General features: G+C 46.0%; 1 protein-coding gene across 8 annotated transcripts in view; it reads left to right on the plus strand.

Annotated features, from left to right (window-relative positions):
* MBD1 (methyl-CpG binding domain protein 1) overlaps nt 1-13,163 on the plus strand; it is a 65,050-nt gene extending 51,887 nt beyond the window's left edge. For 7 of the 8 annotated variants that reach the window (XM_044431143.1, XM_044431145.1, XM_044431147.1 and 4 more), the window contains 4 exons: nt 3,338-3,589; nt 5,986-6,096; nt 10,557-10,676; nt 11,715-13,163. In XM_044431143.1, the coding sequence (XP_044287078.1) occupies nt 3,338-3,589; nt 5,986-6,096; nt 10,557-10,676; nt 11,715-12,176 (945 nt within the window). In that variant the 3' untranslated portion in view covers nt 12,177-13,163. The remainder of the gene's footprint in view (nt 1-3,337; nt 3,590-5,985; nt 6,097-10,556; nt 10,677-11,714) is intronic. The other variant, XM_044431146.1, reaches the window with a different exon arrangement.
* Nucleotides 13,164-16,451: the final 3,288 nt, after the last annotated feature.

Below are 16,451 nucleotides of genomic sequence, written 5' to 3' on the forward strand. Positions count from 1 at the left end.
CCCACCAAGTTTCTGTGATCCCCACCAGGTCATACCCTCCTATTCCCAGGAGAGCTTCAAGCTCTTCCTGCTTATTACCCATGCTCCTAGCATTGGTGTACATGCACCTCAACTCCTTCCCACCACTTCCTTTCCTTGGAGTTCCCAGCCTCCTCCTTCCTCCCATCCTCCCTGATACCTGGCCCCTCTCTGTAGGAGTCCTGTCAGTCCCTGCAGTATCTCTAAAACCCTGCTCCTAGAGTCCTGATCCTCCCCCCACACTTGTCCAGTGTAGACCCGTTACTGGGGGGCCTGAACCCCCCCCCGGCTCAGTTTAAAGTCTTCCGGGCGAAGCTTGCTAGAGCATCTCCAAAGGACCTTTTCCCCATCCTCGTGAGGTGTAACCCGTCCCTTGCCAGAAGTCCATTGGCAAGAAAACGAGTGCCATGGTCAAGGAACCCGAAGCGTTCCTTCTGGCACCACACCCTAAGCCAGTCGTTCACCTTGGAAGCCCTCCTGTCCATTTCTGGCCCAAATCCTCCGACAGGTAAGATTGAGGAGAAGGCCACTTGGGCCTTCAGCTCCCTGAGTTTCTTCCCCAAGGCCTCAAAGTCCCTGGTGGTCCCAACCACACCCTGCCTGGTCACATCGTTTGTGCCCACATGGATCACCAGGAGCGGCTGGTGACCCCCGGAGTGAACAAGAATCTCCACTCTGTCCTTCACATGCCGGATGCGTGCACCCGGCAGGCAGCAAACCTCCCTTGTCTCCAGGTTGGGACGGCACACTGCCGCCTCAGTGCCCCTCAGCAGGGAGTCCCCAACAACAATCACCCGCCGCTGTACCTTTCCGGTGCTGGTGGGTGGCCGTGCCCTGGCCCTCGCCTCTCCCGCAGCAGCCCCCTTGCCGCCTGACGTCCCAGGCTGGGGTCCTGCTGGTCCCCCGAGGCCTCATCAGCCCCAGCCTCCAGGAGTGGAGAGAACCTGTTTCCCAGCTCCAGATTGGTGCCAGGAGAAGGAGGAGGCCGTGCTGGCCTTCTCCTCCTGTGGGTGACATACCTCCATGTCTCCGCAGCTGCTCCTCCCATGGTCTCTCCATCAACCCTCTGTCCAGAGGGGAGCTCCTCCGGGGGAGCCTGGAGAGCTCTCTCGGCCCTCAGGCACCTCACCTCCTCTTCTAGCAGGGTCACCATCTTGCAACGAGGGCAAGTGAATCCCTGCCTCTCCTGGGGGAGAAGGGCGAACATGTCGCAGCTGTCGCAGCGGACAGCAACACCCGTGACTCCCGCCAAGGCCATCTCCTGGTCTGCCATCGGTATCCCTTCCGAGACCTTACCTTGGTCCCCTGCCTTGTTTCTCCTGCAGTTCCTCTCACTCGCTCCGTTCTCCCAGACAAAAACCCACTCACACACACAAGGATAAAATAAACTTAAATTAGAAGAAAAACAAAGCACAGCACAGCACAAACAAAAACAAACAAACAAACCTCTGTGTCTCAGGGAAGGGAGTCTCCGGACAGCCCGGGCTGCAGCCAAGGGACACAGACAAGGGACGACGCCCTTCCTCTCTGCTGCTCCTGGGCCTCTGCTCCCCTGCCCAGCTCCTACCTTGCCTTCGCCAGTCCCCTGGCCACTCAGCACTCTCTCCCAGCCTGTGCCTCTGCTGCTCTGCCAAGAGGCCAGAGCCAAAAGGGCTTGCAGTGGCTGAGCGTGGCCTTATCAGTCCCTCAGGCTGGTGGGGCCAGAGGACCATCAGGTTCATCCCCTTGCTATTGCAGGACACTGAGTTACACCATCCCACTCAGATGGCTGTCCAGATGCTTTTTTGAGGATCTGTAGTGAGGGAGAGCTCACAAGGTTGTAGGGCCTTGAGTGCTGCTGGTTAGACAGAGAAACTCTAGGATCATTTCTCTCTCCTGCCCCAATTTTGCTGGGAGCCTTCTCAGTTCCTGGAGTGCTAATATCTTCTAAAATGAAACAAAACAGACGAGAATCACAAGGAAGAGGAGTGCAGAATAAATATTTAAAAGAACAGCTGTTGGAGGCCAATCTCCCCTTGTTAGTTCCACACTGAATCCCCCTCCTTGCTTCCCAACCAAGAGGAGTTAGCACCAACATCAGGATGGTTCCTACTGCTTTGTGGACCAGATGGCAGGAATGTCGGATTGGTTTGCCCTTTTGCTGGACTGTTGAACTGGTCAAGTTACATCTGCTCCCATCAGACCTTCCCTGTGCAGCCAAGTTCTTCTGTGAAAAAGTTTTTGCTAGTCTCTTGGCTTACCAGTAGGTCAGTTGGCCTTGACCTTTTGGCCAAGAATTCTAATCCCATCTGTTCTTCCAGCTCTGATTCAGATTTTGAGATATCAACCTTGGAATGCAGTATTTTGGGAGAAGAAGCCTAGTTCCCACAACTGAGAAATAGTGAAACAATTTTTTAAAAATTAAAACTTGAACACTCCATTGATACACTTCTGCTCCTCAGGTAACCTTGTGTGCGCACACCCCACTCTAGGAATGGGTTATACGCAGTCCCTAAAATGTAAATCTCCCTGTAAATCTCTTGTTGGGACCGAGAGAATTTTGACTTAGTTTTATCAAACAACATTCTAGCTGTCACGGATGTTTGTAAATCTATCAAAGTACTAGGACCAAGGAAAGAAATGGAAATTTCTGAACACCCCTGATATTTCAGACCTTGTTAAGGGCTTGTTTATGCTTTAACTTTTTATGGAGAACTTGTTTTACAATAGGTGTGATGTTGTTTGCCACCTGGCCAAGGAACTGGTTGGTCAGGTAAAAACTACGAGAATTTTAATGTGTGTGCTGGCTTCTCAAATAAGATTGACAAATAAGATTTGCTTCTGAGAAACTAACTTGCTTGGTTCTCTTGTGGATGGTGAGTTGAAATATGTTTTCTCTGGGTCTTTCTTTGGTACCCCAGAGGAAGACTGAAAGCACATACTCTCAGGTGGTGTAAAATCAAACTGCTTTGCTTATATGAATTCTTTGGAATGGAGGTGGTGGTGAACCCTGATTTGTACACACTGATTAAACTGATGCAAATTCATAAAATGACTCATACTAGCACTGGGCAACAGATCTCATGCTGGGGTTGTGGTGGATGCAAAGTAACCTGGAGAGGACCTTGGCTCAGTAGAGTTGCTCAGGCAGAAGATCTCCAATTTGATTGCTGGTATCTCCCATGGAATAGGCCAGGCAATAGTTAATGGTGCAAACTTCCGCCTGAGATCCCAGAAAATTGCCACTAGTTGGTGCAGACTAATACTGAACTTTATGATAAAAGGCAATTTCTGATGTTTTGAATCCAATCGTCTCTTCCTTCCCCAAATGTCCCTGCAGGAGCCCTCTTCAAGCAGTGAACCAATTCATCTGCCCAAGGCCCGGGTCCTAGATAAGCTGCAGCAGCCGCAGCTGCCACCACTGGAGCCACCACCGCAGCCACCACCTCTGAAGTTAAAGAATGAACCTGAGAGAGCTGGCTCTGTTGTGTCCGAGGAGCCCATGAAGGAGTTCTCCGTCCTGCCACACCATGTGAAAGAGGAGCTAGAGGTCCCTTGCCACCCCACGCCACCTCCCCACGTTCCGGCGAAGGTGAGTGAGAATCCTTCCTTCCAACCATGTTTGCAGCTGCTCCTCCAACACTTCCAGAGACCTGCTTTTGCAGTTTAAGTGTCAACGTGTGGTTACTTTGAAAAAACAAACCATTAATCTGTTTTGTTTTGCCTTTCATTCTATATTTGGCCACCATTCAATAACCCCTGGAACGTAACAATGAAGAACTGTGCAAATGATTGGAAAGAACAGCTATAACCAGTAATGAAAACAGCCTAACGTCTCAACTCATCTGAGGGCTTTTCTGAATGAAATAGTTTTGATTAGGCTTCTAAAGACAATTAAGGAACAGGCCTGGTGAACTTTGCTTAGGAAGGAAGAACATGCAACTGATGCCAGCACCTAGAAAAGCACCGCTACTTGTTGCCACAGTCTTTACTCTCTTTAAATGTGTCCTAAGGAAGCCTTCGTTGCAGAGATGCCTTACCTCCATAGCCATTGGAGATCTCTGTTTAATTGAATTTCTTCATTTCACCACACTCTTTTGCTGGAATTCCAGTGTGTATGTGGCTGTTGACATGTTTGTTTAACCTTTTCTTGGTTAGCCCATGTGACACCACGATGGGTGTTAGGTTTTTTTAAAGCTGCTTTCTGCTGCGAATGCTTCTGGCTGTACTGCATAAGTGTCCATGTAAATTCCCCCACTAAAATAGGGACAAGAAAACAGGAGTCCACAGGCCACAGACTGCCCCCGGACAATTTTTTCTAGACCCCAGTGGGTGCAAGTTATAGAGATTGCATTTTTAAATGTCCTCCTTTATGGTGTCCCTGCATCAGGCATGAATTCTGCCCCTGCTCAGAGCTTGGTTTGGAGTGTTCTGGGTTGAGCAGAGCTTTGGTGGCAAACTCGGCACTTTGTGTCTGCTTTTCCCGCTCATTTCCTCCAACTGTGGCAGGATTGTTTTGGTGCCTAGTCTGTCTCTTCTCTCATTGAAGAGATTGAGCTGAATTTTTCTAACTTAATTTTATTGCTTTGTTATCCAGCAAGGGCAGGTGTTACTCTTTTTCTTCTGCATCTTCTTTCCTGCTCTGTTTTGTGCTTGATTTATTTGGTGTTGTTGACCTAGACTGCACCTTTGGGCACCTCAGGGCACATGGCCTTGAAGGGCCCTTTTTGACTTTAAGCACCAGCAGCAAGCCCCCCCCCCCCACCCCCAAAAGCATACCTTGTGTTTATTATGCCTGGGAAAGAGCCATATAACTAACACATGATTGCATTGCCAGAACACATGTGCATGGGGGCGGGTAGGGATGGAAATATTTAATAATACTGATTTTTAAAATTGACTTTAAACATACAAATCCTGTCATATTCAAAATCTGATAAGATTGGTACTGTGACTAGCCTACTTTATAATTAGTGTATTTCATATCATTTTTAAAGTTCGGTCATTTAGGCTGGCTTGTCAACTTTTCTATAAATTACACAAGTTGGTTTTGGTTCAGCCTCATTTTCATAGTAAGTAAAACAGTCTTCCCCAGCAAGGGGCTCTCCAGATGGTTGAACTACAACTCCCAGCAGGCCTCTGCCAGCTATACTGTCTGGAAGAAGGCTAGTGTAAAAATCACCATATTGCATAGAAGTTCTCATCATTGGTTGTTGTATATACGGCACCAAATGTATTATGGACTTCAGTGTTTCTGAACACTGTTCAAAGATGAGAACACCCAGAGTGGGCCATCCCTTCTTTAAAAGGGGGAAGAGTGACAACTGGAGTCCTGGATCTGGCCCTCACTAAAGTGTGCATCACCTGTTTTTCAAATATAAGAGACTGACAGGCGGGGGAGGATCTCAAACAGTAGAATGAGGTTCCCCATCCCACCAAGAATTTCCTCTGTGCCCTCTATAGGGGTATGCATATTTTTGTTAAATCAATTCAGTCTGTGTTTTGTGGACTCTCGGGCCTTTGTTCATTCTGTCACCTACTCATGGACAGAATCTGTTTTGTTTTGATTGCACTAATCTCATTAGCACAAGTGCACATTGGTGCTGTTGGATGTGTATTAGCATTAATGCAAATTAGCACAAATGTCTCCCCCTCCCCCCATGAAAAGCTAGTCTGCAAGTCCACAGAATCCATGTGACTTGGAAAAAGCCAGTCCACAGCTGCAGTATTTACTGGTCAGGCTCATAGAAATCCGAATTCATTTGACTCCATTGCAGATTTCTTCAGTGTCCTTAGATTGATTAAAGCTCCTGATGATGATGATACAGCCAATGTAACAAGAGTGTTCCTGAGCAGTAGGAACAAATAAATGTATGCATGTGTGTGTGTTTATTTATCGGTGTGGTGGTGATTGTGGAAGCACTCCGATGTCCCATGGCTTCTTAAACAACTAGGACTCCAGTATTCCTGTCTAACTTGCCTTCACAGGAGTCAGACACCCGATTCCCTGCTGTCAACCTCCTTATTGCCACCTCTCCCAAAATCAAACAGGAGCATGGAGAACCAGGCGGGGACTGTCGGCCAGCCAATGACTCTCCAGTAAGTGCCTGCATAGGAAATGACTCCTTCTCAGTCATTTCCTCAGGTGGTTTTTTTCTGGACAATTTGAAAATTAGGATAGTGGAATCAGAAAGTTCCTGAACAGAGTTGTTATGTGACAGACCCAAAACGACTGATCTGTAGGAGTGTTATAGAATTGACTTTCTTAAAGAAAAAAAAGGAGTGAAGGCAGTTGTATAAACATCCTGAGCACAACTGGTCCACCGTTCCTTTTCCTGCACCATACCTAGTCTGCTTCCTGTAATATTAGACATTTCCACAAAATGCTTGCTTAATTTCTTCTGTGTACTCCCAGTGAAGAAAAATTCATAGCTTTGTTCTTGTTTTTCAAGTGGCTGCAATCATTAGTTAAGCACAATGTTTACGTCCTGCTAAGTCTTATTAACATGCATCTTTCGTTTTGAGGCAATAGCTGCAGAAGTAGCTATCGTATTTTTCTGTCTATAAGATGCCCCCATGTATAGAATGCCCCCTACTTTTCCTACCGATCTCCAGTGAGCAAGCTGTTGCTGCGCATGTGCTGGCTCGCCCCCCCCCCGTCCCCTTGCCCGTTGCCCCCGTTCCCCCCCCCCCCCACCCCCCCCCTTCCTTCCCCCCTTGCCCCCCCCCCCCGGTGTATAAGATCCACCTCCATTTTTAGGTAAATGTTTTTAAGAAAAAGTTGTGTCTTATATGTGGAAAAATACAGTACTTTCAATGGATGATAACAGAAGTGTCATGAATGGGTTACCTAATCATAAATTTGCTGCATCTCATGAACTCCCGTCCTTTCTTTTATGTCAGTTTAGCCCAATGGTTTGCATCCTCTTCATGGAAGGCATGTAGATATTAAAAGATTAATTGGACTAGATACAATATTACTCTGTAGAAAAATGACACAAGTTGGCATTGTTCTGTTATGCTAGCACACGTTTGCTAAATTTCTTTCCACCTGAAGACTGAATTCCCTTTTGGAGAAGGGATAAGATTCCAGTGGTGGATGGGGTCAAAAATGCCAGGATATTTTAGTTTAACCCTTTAAAGCACCACAACTTTCCTTCTGACTTTTTAGCATTTTGTGTGTCATAAAGCACTTCCTCCATGCCTTGGGTGTCTCCAGATTGTCCATTGTTGGCCCCAAGTCTAAAATGTGTTTTTGATGGATGCTGGCATCCCCCTGTAGCAGTTTGAAGGGGTTTTGTTGTTGTTGTTAGTCGCGAGGTCGTGTCCGACCCATCATGACCCCATGGACAACATTCCTCCAGGCCTTCCTGTCCTCCACCATCCCCTGGAGTCCACTTAAGTCCACCAACTGTTTCAGTGACACCATCTAGCCACCTCATTCTCTCCCATCCCCTTTTTCTTTTGCCATCTATTGTTCCCAGCATTAGGCTCTTCTCCAGAGAGTCCTTCCTTCTCATTAGGTGGCCAAAGTATTTGAGTTTCATCTTCAGTATCTGGCCTTCTAAAGGACAGTCAGGGTTGATCTCCTCTAGGACTGACCAGTTTGATTGCCTTGCAGTCCAAGGGACTCGCAAGGGTCTCCTCCAGCACCACAATTCAAAGGCCTCAATCCTTCAGTGCTCAGCCTTCCTTATGGTCCAGCCATACATTGCAACTGGGAAAACCATAGCCTTGATCATAAGCACTTTTGTCAGCAGGGTGATATCTCTGCTTTTTAGTATGCTGTCTAGATTTGCCATAGCTTTCCTCCCCAGGAGCAAGCATCTTTTAATTCCTTGGCTGCAGCCCCCGTCTGTGGTGACCTTGGAGCCCAGGAAAATAAAATCTGTCACTACCTCCATTTCTTCCCCATCTATTCGCCAGGAAGTGAGAAGACCAGATGCCATGATCTTAGTTTTCTTAATGGTGAATTTCAAGCGAACTTTTGCACTCTCCTCCTTCAGCCACATCGAGAGGCTCTTTAGTTCCTCTTCACTTTCTGCCATTAGAATGGTATCATCTGCATATCTGAGGTTGTTGATATTTCTCCCAGCAATCTTAATTCCAACTGGAGATTCATCTAGCCCTGCCTTTCTCATGATGTGCTCTGCATATAAGTTAAATAGGCAGGGCGACAGTATACAGCCTTGCTGAACTCCTTTCTCAATTTTGAACCAATCAGTGGTTCCGTGTCCAGTTCTCACTGTTGCTTCTTGACCCGGATACAGGTTTCTCAAGAGACAAATAAGATGGTCTGGTACTTCCATCTCCTTAAGAACTTGCCACAATTTGTTGTGATCCATACAATCAAAGGCTTTAGCATAGTCAATGAAGCAGAAGTAGATGTTTTTCTGGAATTCCCTAGCTTTCTCCATGATCCAGCGTATGTTGGCAATTTGATCTCTAGTTCATCTCCCTCTTTGAATTCCTGCCTGTACTTCTGGTAGTTCTCGGTACAGAACTACCAGAGCCTAGCTTGTAGGATTTTGAGCATAACTTTGCTAGCATGTGAAATGAGTGCAATGGTGTGGTAGTTTGAACATTCTTTGGCATTGCACCTCTCTTGGATCGGAATGTAAACTGCAATTTTCCAATCCTGTGGCCACTGTTGAGTTTTCCAAATTTGCTGGCATATTGAGTGTAGCACTTTTACTGCATCATCTTGTAAGATTTTGAATAGTTCAGCTGGAATACCATCACCTCCACTAGGTTTGTTGTTGCTCAGACTTCCTAAGGCCCATTTGACTTCACATTCCAGGATGTCTGGCTTGAGGTCAGTGACCACCACATCGTGGTTATCAGGGACATTAAGCTCTTTCTTGTATAGTTCCTCTGTGTAATCCTGCCACCTCTTCTTAATCTCTTCTGCCTCTGTTGGGCCCCTGCCATTTTGGTCCTTTATCATGCCCATCTTTGCATGAAAGGTTCCCTTCATATCTCCAATTTTCTTGAAGAGATCTCTGGTCCTCCCTATTCTATTGTTTTCTTCTGTTTCTTTGCACTGTTCATTTAAGAAGGCATTCTTATCTCTTCTAGCTATTCTCTGGAATTCTGCATTCAATTGGGTGTATCTTTCTCCCTTGCCTTTCACTTCCTTTCTTTCCTCAGCTATTTGTAAAGCTTCCTCAGACAGCCATTTTGCTTTCTTGCATTTCTTTTTCTTTGGGATGGGTTTAGTTGTTACCTCTTGTGCAATGTTGTGAACCTTCGTCCATAGTTCTTCAGGCACTCTGTCTATCAGATCTAATTCCTTAAATCTATTTGTCACCTCTACTGTATATTCATCAGGAATATGATTTAGGTCATATCTGAGTGGCCTAGTGCTTTTCCCTACTTTCTTCAATTTAAGCCTACATTTTGCAACGAGAAGCTCATGATCTGAGCCACAGTCGGCTCCTGGTCTAGTTTTTACTGACTGTATAGAGCTTCTCCATCTATGGCTTCAGAGCACATAGTCAGTGTGATTTCTGTGTTGACCATCTGGTGATGTCCATGTGTAGAGTCGTCTCTTGGGTTGTTGGAAAAGAGTGTTTGCTATGACCATTGTATTCTCTTGACATAATAGAGAACTGCTCCCAGTACTGCTTTTCCTACTCTTTTATTGACTATGAAGGCTACTCCATTTCTTCTGAGGGATTCTTGCCCGCTGTAATATACCTGATGGTCATCTGAATTAAATTCACCCATTCCTGTCCATTTTAGTTCACTGATTCCTAAGATGTCGATGTTCAGTCTTCTCATTTCTTGTTTCACCACATCCAGCTTGCCTTGCTTCATGGATCTTTCATTCCAGGTTCCTATGGAGTATAGATCTTTGCAGCATCAAACTTTTCTTTCACCACCAGATATATCTGCAACTGAGTATCCTTTCGGCTTTGACCCAGTCAATTTATTCTCTCTGGTGCTACTAGTACTAGCCCTCTGCTCTTCCCCAGTAGCATATTGGACACCTTCTGCCTGAGGGACTCATCTTCCGGCATCATATCTTTTTTCCTTTTGGTACTGTCCATGGGGTTTTCATGGCAAAGATGCTGGCGTGGGTTGCCATTTCCTTCTCCAGTGGATCACGTTTTGTCAGAGCTCTCTGCTATAACCTTTCTGTCTTGGGTGGCCGAGCACAGCATACCTCATAGATTCATTGAGATACACAAGCCCCTTCGCCACGACAAGGCAGTGTTCCATGAAGGAGTGAAGGGGTTTGTAGCTCATTTTAATTTCCACTCTTCACTTACATTTTAATTATTCCTTCTAAGCAAATGTAAACCTCCCTTGTGACTTCCAGTGTAGTGCTGTCTATGTTGACTTAGATGTAAATCACACTGTGGGCCCCACTTCCTAGTAGGTGTGTTTAGCATTGCAGATGCAGAAACTAGAACTTGGGTAGTCTTGCCTCCCCTCCCCTCCATCTTGTAATCTTATGTGTGGGGATCCACTCTTCTCCTCTCAGCAGACTTGTCCGAAAAGGGGCTGGGATGCCTAGAAGCCAAACTGATCCTCCTGTCTCTATGTTGCCTCAGGTGTCAGCTGGGCTTCCTCAGTTTAAGAGGGCACGGGGGACACAGGGCACAGAGGTGGTGGTTCTGGATGATGAAGAGGATGATGAAGTGGAACAGCTGCAGCAAATGCGCCCCCCAGTGGTGAGTGGTGAAGCTCTTTGGGTCAAGTGTCTCAGGAACTGGAAATCCTTGGGTTTTGTCTTTGTAATGCTGGGAGAAGATTAAAACCTGCCCAAATTCTTGGGGTGAGCAAGAGCAGTGGGCAGGAGGAAGCAGTGGTGGAGCTTATGCTAAGGCCTGAATGGTGGGTGGGTTCCAGTTGGGTTCTGTGTGTCTTGCTCATATAATCAAGCACTGTGTGTCACAGAGCAGGCCTTTTATAAACTGGAGGTTTTTTATTTAAGGTTATGGGTTCAGTCCAGTGTTGCTAGTCATGTAGTTTGATCTGGGCACACCTGGAATTGCCAAACAGTGACCTTCTTGAACACCTTTCATAAGAAGGGGATCCTTGTGATGGACTGATACCTGTTGCAGCCATGGAGTTTTAAAACTGAAAAAAACATGGCTTTAAAACTGATTTCACCCAAGGGGGTTGTTCCCCCTTCATATTGTGGGGTTTGGTAACTCATGGACCCAGGTGGTCAGCCCCGGTGTGCTAGATGTCCCAAGCTAACAAGGAGCAAGGACTGAGCAGGCTTGTAATAGGCTGCAGTCTCTCAAGCCCTCATCTTGGTCAGATGCTTAGGGCAGAATAACTGCAGTTCATGCTTTCAGTGGAGACTCAGAAACTCTCCAGGCACATCCAAAGACTGAAATACTGAATCAGTAGAGTCTCAGGTCTACCAGAAATGTGTAAATGCATGTAAAATATTACTGCTTTTGGTCCCAGAATCCGGACCATAATTACATAATTGGAATTAAGGATGTCTATGCTATGTGGTATAAACTGGGGGAAATGGCAGCACATCCGGGATGGGTTGGTTTTCCAAGGAGCATGTTAGTGGGTTTGGGGGAAGTTGTATGCCAGCTCCTTCCCCCACAGTTGAAATTCCAGATGCGGGACTAGAAAGCAGAGCTGAACTGATGTGGAACCAGACCTTCCTAGGTCAAGGGACCATGTTGTTAGCAAGTGGTGAAGGGAGAAGGGATGAGCCATTTCTTTTGTTTGCCCTTCCCCAGATAATGGAGATCTACAGCCTGGGCGGAGTGCAGCCCCTCACCCAGCTGGATGGTGTTCTGCGAGAGTTCCTGGCTGAACTGAACGAGATCCCTCTCCCGGCTCACTGGGAGGTGCTGCCCCCGCTGGGTGGCCCTGACCTGCGCCTCGTGCAGCACTCCAAACACTCCACCATGTCGGCGGCAGTCATCCACATTCGCCCGGGCCTTTTCTTCCACGTGGTGGTGCGAGATCTGCCTGTGCCCCCCGAACACGAACTCTACACCAGCCACCCTGCCCGCCTCACCACAGTGGATGAGGTGGTGGAACTCATCTGTGATCTGGAAGCCTACCGGCTGTGCTCTGGCTGGCCTGCAGGCTGGCACGCTGGCGAACGGTCCGAGGCCTGCAATGTCCTTGTGTACTCAGGCTGCTGCCAGCAGTGCCAGCTCAACCCCTGGCCATCAGGAAGTGGGACCCATTGAGGACCAAGCTGGGCAGTGGGATTTGGGGACAGGACTCAGCCCTGTGGGGCAGCAAATAGGCAGAAGTTTTATTTTGACACTGGAAATGGCTTGGATATCTAAAAGGATCATTCCTTGCCGTAAATAGCTTTATATCTCCCCCCCCCCCCCCCCCCGCATTCAATAGCTTGGCACAAAAATTCATATTCCTCTTGTTACAGTCTTCTGTGTCTTGTCTGTCTGTCTCTCTCCTGGTAAGCTACTTCTGCCTTCCTGGCATAGAGAGAAATGTTTTGTTCAAGGTCTTGCTTCTGTTCACTTGCCTTCTGCCAGAGAGTTGCAGCGTGGCTGGTAGCACATTGCAGCAGCTTGTGCTGATTGCTAGTTCCCTTTTTAATATCCCTACACGCTTTGCAGAGTAGCACTATATGTTGTTAAGATGGGAGTGTGGAGACAGTTTATGCAACATTTTGGCCTTGCTTGACTCCACAGGAAAGATAGGATTTAAGAGTAGGATTCCCTTCTTAGAAGAGTCCGGCTGATTGCAGCCTGCCACTTTGTTCCCCCAGATGCATCTGAAAATGAAATGATCATCTTGGGCATGTTTTTAATTGCTTCAAGGTTACTCTGGGTGATGAATTCTATTTTGAGGACCAGGGAGATGTTTTGTTTGGGGAACAGGGAGGATGGCACAGATAGATGCTGAGAGATTCCAGCGTGTCCCGTTCAGGGAAGTTCTACAGAAGCCATAGCTGTATGTCACTTGCTAACCTGTGGTTTTGTTTTGCGTCTTCAGCGTGGGTGGTGGTGGCAGCAGCAACAGCAAACATCCCTGGGCCTTTCCCACATGCCTCTTGCAGTCAGTTGTGTGTGTGCATGTGTGCGTGTGTGTGCGCGCGTGTGCGAACATCTTTTCTCTTGGAAAAAAGAGTGAAAGAATCCTAAATGAATGATCAAATCAGAACTGGTCTCTATTTTTTTTAACGTATTAAAAATTTTAATGAGCAAGCTTGGTTTTGGTGTCTGTGTCTCTTTTGACGTTAGTCTTTTGACCAGTTGATGTGAATTACCAAAAAGCAGAACAGTCAGTGAAATTGTGGGATGCGCCAATTGCTCCTCCTCCAACCTGCTACTTTCCCTGTCCTACCATTAAGAGAAAACTTTAGTTTTGCAGAAGCTGGCTTCCATGTGATTGCCCATATTCTGTCCTTGGGAATATGTTCCCAGAGGGATGTGTCACATTGGGCACAACTGTAACTTCTCCCAAGACAAGAGCACAGAGTTTTTTCAGTCCGAGAGCCAAATTCCCTATCAGAGAAGTCTTCTGGGGTTGCATTCCAGTCAGTGGTGGACCAGTCTGAAGGCAAAAGGGGGAAGGCCAAGCATAGCAGAGCCTAAAGCTCTTTCTGCTGGTCACCTCAGGCTTGAAAACATGTGAATAATTGTGTGGTGCTTTTGAAATCCTACAGAATCTGGCATTCAAGAAGTCACAAGCCTATGCATGTTTAGGGAGAAGAAAATGCAGCAACTCTCAGTATTTTCAATTAAAAGAAAGCTAGCACATGTATGTTTATTCATACTAAGAAGTGCCCACTAGAGGGAAGCAGTATAATGAATGTTCAGCACTTCAGTATTAGTTTAATTCTTGAGGATCTTTGCATGTGGGTGAAATATGGGTATGGCATCTTTGTATACTGGTGGGATCAAGAATGAAATTTCACAAAATATTTTGGGGTAATTTGTGCAGCGGATCCCATGAAATTTTAGCCTTTGGCATGCCAACTTTTCATGATGACTTTAATCCACATAAAACACATATTTACTACATACTATATCCACATACTTGCAAAAGACATAGATGCTTAGAATTAAATTGGGCCCAGGATTTAGTTGGTAATTTTGTTGCCACTATTATTAAACAATTGTAAGTCAACTCTTCAGTCTGTCAGATCTATCTTTTGGCTACTTCTGCTGCAGGAGGCAGTCAATGTTAAGGAGGCACATGATAGTCTATGCAAGTAGCAGCCTTCTCTGCATTGTTCTGTACTGTGAAGGAACTGTTTTCATGCATGATTTTAACTTGAATTGCATTAGCAATGCTATATACTTCACAGTATGCCACAAATAGAACAGGAATCTAGGTTTCTGGGTAAGGTTTGTCCATAAAATTGGTATGTGTCTGTAACCTTGTTCATATTCCTGTCCTATAATATCATCACAGGTATTAATTTCAGCCCTAGGTAGGGGAAAAACCAAATAGCTCTGCTCAAAGACTGATTTACAAGGTACAGAAATTCCAACTGCTGAGATCCTAAAGAGTAATTTATATCTTAGGCTTATTGTCTGTCAGAACCCAGGACACCAGGAGGTTCTGAGCAAAGTGGTGTGGTTATTTGCAGCTGGGAGAATAGCCACCTTGCGACTGGGAGTTTAGCATCACCCCACAGATCAGTCAAGAAGGAGGGGGGAATAAAGGAACCAAGGTTGGGGAGGGTGGTGTTTTTGTCCTCCCCGCTGAGTTGCCTGTCCATGGCGAAGAAGACCTGATACTTCCTGGGCAAGACTGGGACTTGGGTACAGCAGTTCCTTTGTAGAGAAATAGCAGCATAGTACTCACTTTCTCATTTTCTCTGACCTGCAGAGCAACATGTTTTGGTGGGCATAGGGAGTGAACCCAGCTTTGTGTTTGTCATATAACAACTTGCTTCTATCTACTTTTCCTTGTCCCTTTTCCTTTTTTGTGAAACTCCAGCCCTTCTCTTTTCACTCCTGTTTGGATCCTTTCATAAATGTCTTTGATCCCCTTGAAGAGTGCTTCAGTGAGTCACATGCTAATTCTAGTGCCTTGGCCATAGGAGTGCACAGGAGTTGAGAAGAAAGCCCCAAGGGTTAAAAGAGGTTCCCCTCCAGTTTAACACAAAAAATAAAATACCAATTTCCACATAAAAGAAGTTTACATGTTTATTTCAGGCTTATTACTGTTTAGTACTAATATTTGTTCAGTAATGGATTTCAATTTTTTTTTCAGAGATAATAGCTTACATTTTAAACAACATACGTGCATGTACATTCATTTAAAATTATGTACGATAATTGGATTTCATAATACATTGTGAACATGCTTGTCACTTCTTTTGTGGTTATCTGTTTCTATTGGGACCATTCTCTTTTGAAGTGGAGAATATTCATCGGAGAACAGTGTTCAAAAATGTAAAACTCATTTATTTCCAAATGTGTGGATGTGAGAGGATGGATTCATTGTCAATAAATGCAGTAGGTATCATCCCAGCATGTCCATGGCAAGTTAGATGCATTCAACTGAAAATTGTCAATTTGGTAATCAAATCAAATCCTGCTTTACCATTCATCTTCTGAATGCTCCTTGAGAAGAACAGTAGAGTTTGAAGGACCACCAGCAGGGAGAGTGGAGTTCATGGGACCAGTGGTTGGAAGGCTGGAGTTTGCGGACTCCTTGATTGGTGAAGCAGAATTTGGAGGAGCATTGATAGGGTGGGTAGAGTTTGGGGGTTCATTGAAAAAGACAGTGGATTTGGTGAGACCATTTTCTGCTAGGGTAGAGTTTAGGAGCTCCTTGATCGTGACAGGAGGTGCTGGAGGACCCTTGGTGGGGAGGGTGGTGTTTGCTTGCGCCTTCAATGGATTTGTAGGTTCTAGAGGACCCTTGGTGAGAAAAGTGGTACCTGTAAGATTTCTTGCTGAAAGTGTAGTGTTGGGCCTGTGGTCAGCAGCAGCAGTTGTTACTGGTGCCGGCTGGCCGTAGGTGAGGGTGACTTCAGGCTCACACTCTTCGACATACTGCCTTAGATCTTGTCCTCTGCAATGTTGCCTCCAGGCTCTCCTGTAATGAGAAAACCTTGGTCACAATATTACTGGCCATTCAACTCAATAAATCCTTAGCTGGGAAGACAAAAAGCTCTGTCATGCCCTATTTTAGAATAGAGAGGCCTGAAGTATCTGCCAGCACAGCGTGTAATATGTATTACATCCACGTAATGTTCAAGCTATATGGTCAAGATCAGTGCCCTGCCTGCCTGAACTACCCCCAAGCAACACCCTCCCTACCCAATTCTGTTCCATGATTTTTTGGGAGGAACAGGAGCTGTGAGTCTCCTTCCTTTAAAAGCTCTAGTTCTTTGCACCAATGAGCTATAAGCTTAATAGATGTAACCCCCCCCAAAAAGGAAACTTAAAGGACTGATTCACTTGCTTGCAGCACCCTTCTGGCTTCTCTGCTTCTGAATTGCATTTAGGTATGACACAAGATCACATTTTCAA

Source organism: Varanus komodoensis, unplaced genomic scaffold (assembly GCF_004798865.1).
Source record: "Varanus komodoensis strain SLA01 unplaced genomic scaffold, ASM479886v1 scaffold22, whole genome shotgun sequence".
Taxonomy (NCBI): Eukaryota; Metazoa; Chordata; class Lepidosauria; order Squamata; family Varanidae; genus Varanus; species Varanus komodoensis.